The sequence below is a fragment of the Camellia sinensis genome, chromosome 10 (assembly GCF_055761805.1).
Source record: "Camellia sinensis isolate YWXY chromosome 10, ASM5576180v1, whole genome shotgun sequence".
Classification (NCBI taxonomy): Eukaryota; Viridiplantae; Streptophyta; class Magnoliopsida; order Ericales; family Theaceae; genus Camellia; species Camellia sinensis.
Genome location: NC_138970.1, coordinates 159,122,078 through 159,129,188, shown reverse-complemented (window position 1 = coordinate 159,129,188; position 7,111 = coordinate 159,122,078). Strand labels below are relative to the sequence as shown.

At 35.1% G+C, this 7,111-nt stretch overlaps 1 protein-coding gene and 1 long non-coding RNA gene across 2 annotated transcripts; one reads left to right on the top strand and one right to left on the bottom strand.

Moving 5' to 3' along the window:
• Window positions 1–385: 385 nt before the first annotated feature.
• Window positions 386–3,408, bottom strand: LOC145801396 (uncharacterized). The gene is made up of 2 exons (XR_014342803.1): window positions 3,271–3,408; window positions 386–1,736 (listed from the first exon to the last, which is right to left on the bottom strand). It is a non-coding gene; the product is annotated as an uncharacterized LOC145801396 (long non-coding RNA).
• Window positions 1,698–3,586, top strand: LOC145801395 (uncharacterized). Its single transcript, XM_082892664.1, has 2 exons — window positions 1,698–2,798; window positions 3,293–3,586. Exons 1-2 carry the CDS (start codon window positions 2,046–2,048, stop codon window positions 3,404–3,406), a joined length of 867 nt encoding a protein of 288 aa, XP_082748790.1. The 5' UTR covers window positions 1,698–2,045; the 3' UTR covers window positions 3,407–3,586.
• Window positions 3,587–7,111: the final 3,525 nt, after the last annotated feature.

The following is a 7,111-nucleotide window of genomic DNA, read 5'->3' as shown; positions in this document are numbered from 1 at the left end:
ATCTAATTTGATCTAAATTTCACTTTAATCCTTATAATTTTAAATTGAACAATTTAATTCCTATACTGTAAATATAGTTACAATTTGGTCATTCCATCCAAATTAAAGATTAAAATTAACAATTTTATAATGCTTGTCGATTTTTTAAGATTTACACGTAAGCAAAATTAATAGATATTTAGACAGAAGAATTAAATTGAATTTAAACATAAAATATAAGGACTAAATTGTTCAAATTAAAACAATTGACACTAAAATAAAATTTGAGTGAAGTTATAAGAGTAAAAGGTGAAATTAACCCAATCATTTTACTAATACCATCACTTTCCTCTTATCTCTCTCCATCATCAACTTGTCAATGCCACATATGCAAGAACATGAGTCATTTCAATCAAATAATAAAAAGCAATTTACTTTTTTATAAAAAAATTTGTTCATTTTCAGGCATTTAAATAGTTGGTAACAACTTTATCAAACAAGCTATACAATTTCAACTGAAGCATCATGAGGACTAACTCATCTGTGGTCTGCTATACATAGTCAAACAAAAACCACAAAATCATCAGACACAGCTTTTGATTTCATAAAGAATGGAAATTAATACAAAAATGCTAGATACTGAATATGCACATATATTTCCAAAATGCAGTGTAAATTTTTTTTGAGAGTTCCTGTACTTAACTGAAATTCACAACTTCGATGGATTTGCTGAGCAATAGTATGCTCAGATGCACAGAATCGGACACATGACACGACATCGATACTAAAAAAAAAATTAAAATGTAAGACTCGACACATGAAGAACAAATGCAATTCATAAAATTTTATATATTTATTATATACATAAAAATAAATAAGGGTTAATTACATTTAGTATCCTTACACTTTCACTGTAATTTCACTTTGGTCCCTTCACTGCCAAATGTAACAGTCAACCCCTTACATGGTCACCTTTCCGTTGATCTACCGCTAATGAGATTATTAGAAATTAAAAATGAAGGGACCAAAGTAAGATTTAATGAAAATGTAAGGATTAAAATGAGATTTTAATGAAAGTGTATAGGTACTGATGAGATATAAAAATTGTCAAGTTTAGCTCACATGACAAATTCCATCAACCTTACTAACGGTTGATGAACGGGAGATGACATTACACCTTGACTTAAAGTGATAGGGAGTTAACTGTCATAATTAAAGTGAAGGGACCAAATTGAGATTACAGTGCAAGTGCAAAAGTGCTCAGTGTAATTAACTCAATAAATAATTATTATGTGTCATATATATAAATATTTAAGCAGGAGATAATAAAGTATAAAGGAGAAAGAAATTTATAAATTTACATTGTTTTGTTTTATCATTTCGAAGTTATTTTATTCAAATTTATAATGTGTTCTATGCGTATTAAAGTGTTTGGAAATATCGAACGAGCAAATGTCATATCATATTAGTAACCAATACAGTATCAGATAAGACACATTACCTTTTAAGGAGTGTTGGTTTTTCACACCTTAAATCACCTGGCTTCTTTTCATAATCATAATAATACAGGCTGGCCAATGCTTTACCAAATGGGATGGCCCATTTTTCGTATTAGTTCTTTTGGTGACTAAACAAGTCTCTGTTCAATTGTGAGCAAAGTTCCAAATTCAAAAGAGCTTTGTAATTTCACATGCAATTTGACATATTTGACCAATCATGTTAGGCGGCTCAACCAAGAGCATTTGATTTCCTGAATCCTAGACAACAACAGATGATTAATGTCATTGCTTTCACAAGACTTAGAAGAGAATCTAAAGCATTTTCTCAAGAAAAAGAAAAGAAAAGAAAATTTCAAGTTAAGCAGTCATCTAATTAAAAAGTTGAAACTTACCCTATCTGAGGATCACACCTGAAAAATCATTAGAGGAGCAGTAGCATTCACATGAAGACTACACCTCTCCTACCAATAAACACTACACCAAAAACTTAAAAACTTCAAGAATTCAATGTAACATATTGTTGTATATAACCACCATTGCTTCCTTCTGATTTCCACCTCCACCACAATGGCTACACTATTGTGGGCTTGTGTTCTGGCTTGCCTCCTCTGCCTTCTAACACCGAAAAACATCCGTGCTCAAGCCCCAGCAGCCTCACCTTCCACTTTGCCAACACCAATATCACCTTCTTCAAACACACCAGCTGCACCTTCTACTCTGCCAACTACAACCCCACCTTCTAGCACACCGACTGCAGCAACGCAACCACCGACGACTCCAGCAGCAACTCCTCCCACATCCACTCCTCCTACATCATCACCATCTCCCAAAGTTCCACCGTCTTCAAGCCCAACCGTTCCACCCCCTCAAACCCCACCACCACTAACTCCCCCAATCCCTAGTCCTTCATTGCCACCGGCATTGCCACTACCGCCAATTGCTCCACCACCACCGGCACTGTCACCAGCTTTGCCGCCACCACAGGTGTCTCCAGCACCTGCTCAACTGCCCCCAGCACCAGCCCCTACAAAGCAGACACCTGCACCAGCACCGGCACCAGCAAAGGAAGTACCAGTTCCAGCACCGGTGCCCACACCACCAGCACCAGTGCCTGCACCGCCACCGCCAATTCAGCCACCAGCACCGGCACCAACACTAGTACCCACACCAGCAACACACAAGCACAAGAAGAAAAAGAAGCATAAGCACAAGAAACATCATGTAGCATCAGCACCAGCACCAACTGTCCTGAGTCCCCCAGCACCGCCTACAGTTACGACGGACTCAGCAGAAACAGCACCGGCACCATCACCAAATCTGGTAATAAGCCCATTATTTTCTTAAGTTCTCACCAACACTCCGTTTGTTTCGACAAAAAATATTTTCTGGAACATTTTTCGCATTTTCTGGCATTTGGGACGATAAAAAACGAAAGTCAACTGAAAACAAGCTTATTGGTCGGAAAATACTTTTAAAAGGTGGAGAATGTTTACCAAATTGAAGTCATACCAATGCTACTACACTACCTCCACTATCCCACCACCACAACTTCCACCACCTCACCACCACTGTCACCATCCCACCACCCCACAACCACCACCACTAACACCACAACTAATAAAATCACTGGCACATTAGATTCAAGGTTGCAATTAAACATAGAACACAATTTCTACAGAAAAAAATTTCTGTAGTTATTATTTTTCTCTGAAATAGATGGTGCGTAAATTAATTTATAATGAAATTAAATTCTGTGCATAAATCAAGCACCTGAAATCATGAGGTGACTCACTTTTTCTGGCTTCTGGTTACAGAATGGAGGAATTGCACTTCAGCAGCAGGAAAGACCAAGAATGTGGTTGAGGATTGGAGTGGCTGTTGCTGTTCTGCTTGCTGTCACTGGCTACAAATTTGAGAATCTTATTTGATGAGCTATGATGATCATAATTATTATTAAAGAGATCATTTTAAAATGAGATTCATTTATCTGTTCATAGGCATAGAGAAGAATAAAACAAAAAATGATCAAAGATACTACTGGAATTTTGTCTTATTGATTATCCTTTTTCCATGGTAAATATATAGTTAAGATGAATTTTGAAGTAGAACTGCCATCAGTTAATGTTAGTTTTTAAGGATGAAGTCCGGAATGGTGCGATGAACTTTGATTTCACAAGTCAAACTTGATCTGCATTTGAGTCCATCCCACTCTCTGAAAAATCATAATCAACAACCAACCCAAGATTGTTAGTTAATTTGTGTGTACTGTTTAGCACTGCCAATTGATGAGGATGTTTATGAAGGTTTTAATGATATTTAATCAGTGTGTTGATGTTCAAAATTTGGCAAACATGCAAAGCTTGACAACCAATCCAATTAGTTCTCAGATATGACCATACATATTTCTTTCATGTAAATTAAGATATTTTATTTTTCCAATTTTAGTTAATTAGCTTTAGCCTTCAACTTTGCTACTGCCGAAACATTGCTGGCAAATACCAATAAGAAGAAACAATGTAATCAAAATCCCATCCTTCGTGATTTTTGACATATTAAACAACTTCGCTCTAACGCTCCGTTCGTTTGGACAGAAAACATTTTTCAAATGTTTTCCACATTTTCTTCCATTTGGTACAACGGAAAACAATTTCTATAGTCAATGGAAAATAAGCCTATTTGGGCGAAAAATGTTTTCCACTTTTAAAAGTCAGAAAACGTTTTCCGGAGCAAAATTTTATCAGTGCCATCACATTACAACCACTGACATCACAGCCGCCACCACCATACTGACAGCCACCATCACCACCATAGCCACCGCTACTACCATATCTACCTCATTACTACTACCACCACCACCACACCACTACTGCCGCTGCCACACCACCGTACCACTACTGCTGCCAACACCTCCACTTTCACCTCCACCCTACCGCCGCTACTATGACCACTAGTGCAACCATTAGTACATTAATTTCAAGAATGCAACCAAATATAAGAAAATGTTTTCTATAAAAAATATTTTCTAGAAACAGTTTTCTATGGAAAATATTTTCCAAAAAACTTTTTCTAGCAAATGTTTTTCGTAGAAACAAACAGAGCGTAAGTTCTTCTAGACATTAGGAGTGTAGAAAAAAACTGGTTGAACTGATAAACTGGTCCAAACAATACAGTTTGGTCCGATTTTTTAGAAGACAGGTTGGTCCTCATTCTAAATCATCAAGAACCATTGATTACAGTTCGGCTCACAGATTAAAAAAGAACTGTATTGAAGCAAACTGAAGCAGACCGAACAGTTCCTTTTTATTTTTTATTTTTTGATTAATTTTAGTAGGTAAGTGACAGGTATTAAGATGTTGAGAGGAATAATCAAACATCAGACTTCCCACTTAACCTTTAGCGTCAACTAAGTTGTTCTAAATTTATGAGAATCTAGCACTTATAAATTTATATAACCAATATTCATTACAGAAACATAAATATTTTACCTCAAATGTGTTTTTTTGGTAAGTAATATTATTCCAAATTTATATAACCAATATTTCTATTGCAATTAATTAATTCAAGTTATTTGCTATGTTCTTTTGCAATGAATTGATTTTTGTTGATTTGTTGATTGATAATTGAAATTTTAGTGAACAAAACACCTAAAACCAAAGAACCAAATTGAAGCAAACCAATTTTGACGGTTTGATTACATAGCTTTAACGGTTTGGTGCTGGTTCCAAATTTTCTGTAACCATAGGGACCAATTCGGTCCTAGGTCCACCAAGCGTAGTTGTAGGGACTACACAACCCGTTTTGGCTGAGAAGCTTATGTACATGTATGTAAAGAAACTAAAAAGATGGTGACAAGAAAACCTCAAGTGTAGAAGCCATACAGTTAAGCATAAGTCAGATGATTGGCAGACAGAAAAACTCAATTAGCAATGGATAAATAAAGCAAAGGGATTGAACAGAAAAATGTAATAGTTTTTCACATAAACAACTATAATAATGAAAAACTAAGAAAGCAACCAGCAATGACAGAGTCAAAACACAAAAAGAGCACATGATGTCAGAAAAGTGATATTGAACACTAAAGGGACCGGCAGAGTTGAAGCAGCATGTTCAAATCCATTTTTTTGAATGGGAGCAATTGAAGAAAAGAAGCCAGAGTCACAAATAAAAGTCAAATTACAATGGGAGTATATCAAGGAGTACTAAGATTGATCCTACAACATTAGCTATGACAATTACCCCAAATGTTTTCAATAGCCCCAATATAGATGCACTCTGGCAACCATGTAATATGTGATATCCAAACTCTTAACTAGAATGAGAAAATATCTTATCGCTTTCATTACCAGAAGTTTAAATTCAGTTAGGAAGTCAACACACTTCTCTATTACTAAACCAAGCTTTTCTTACCACATCAGAATAATATAGTAATATGATTGAAGACATTTTTACAACAAACAAGTATGGCCAGGTTCAACGAGTACAACTTTTTCCTGTGTGATAAACACTTATTGCTTTAATAGGTGAGGAGGTGCACTGGCTTTCACAATGGAGTTAGACTCTCCTAATATGCATCACTTCGCTCACTATAACAGTGAATAATTCATTGAGATAAATTTTGAGCATAAGAAGTATGCATTCATTTTTTTTATTTTTTTATTTTTTGATAAATAAGAATTATGCATTCATCAACAAAAGTATGTAGTTCTCCTCCCTGATTTTGGATTAATTTATTTGATTTCTAGATCAAGCAAAGAAGATCACATCTCGCTGATATAATTAAATAATTCTAGAGTTATTCATAAATTTCCAAAGAAATTCACTTATAGAATATTTTGGAATATTCATTCAGACGCCTTGTTGAAATTGAACAATTATGCTCAAATAAAATGTCATATACAAGTCCATCATTGTGAATGGGGACCAAAGGAAATGGTAAACCACCATCATAAATTATAACAAAATTAAATTCGGAAATTTTAAGTAATCAAAAAACTGCTCCTAAGCCATTTGTGAGGTAGTGGATTCAGTTTTCAGAAGATTTCCACATACAAAGATTAAACAGTATAGTCAAATACCAAGGAGCCATGTAATATACATGGACATCCTACCATGACATACAGCTATGAGAACCATCCTTCTATTCCATACATAAAATCACACCCAATGTGAAAGCCACTAACCTCCACACCAAATAAACTAGTCATCCATTGCACATAATAAAAATGTTATTTAACAATGCCTATGATTACTAAAAGAAATATGATCACACATTGTTATTGAAACAAACATAAAATATATGTTAGTTGGGGCACCTAAAAGTCCGTATTTGTATTAGTACAGGTGATATATTCAAGAATATAAAGAGTCTAAAAAAAATCCCAATTCGCGTAACCCTAAAATGATGTTCCAATTCAAGGTATGTGCAAACCACATCTAAGCCACAAATGTAGAGCTTGAAGATCTTGTCATGGCTAGAAGCAAGGCGATGAAAAATGATAGGTTGCCTTCAAGAATGAAATGAGTAGATGATGCTACAAGAGTGTTAAAATATATTGTGTGTACAGCAAGAAAGAAGTGACCACTCTTTGTCTGTATTCTCTTACATGTGACCTAATGGGCCAGTCACATACATA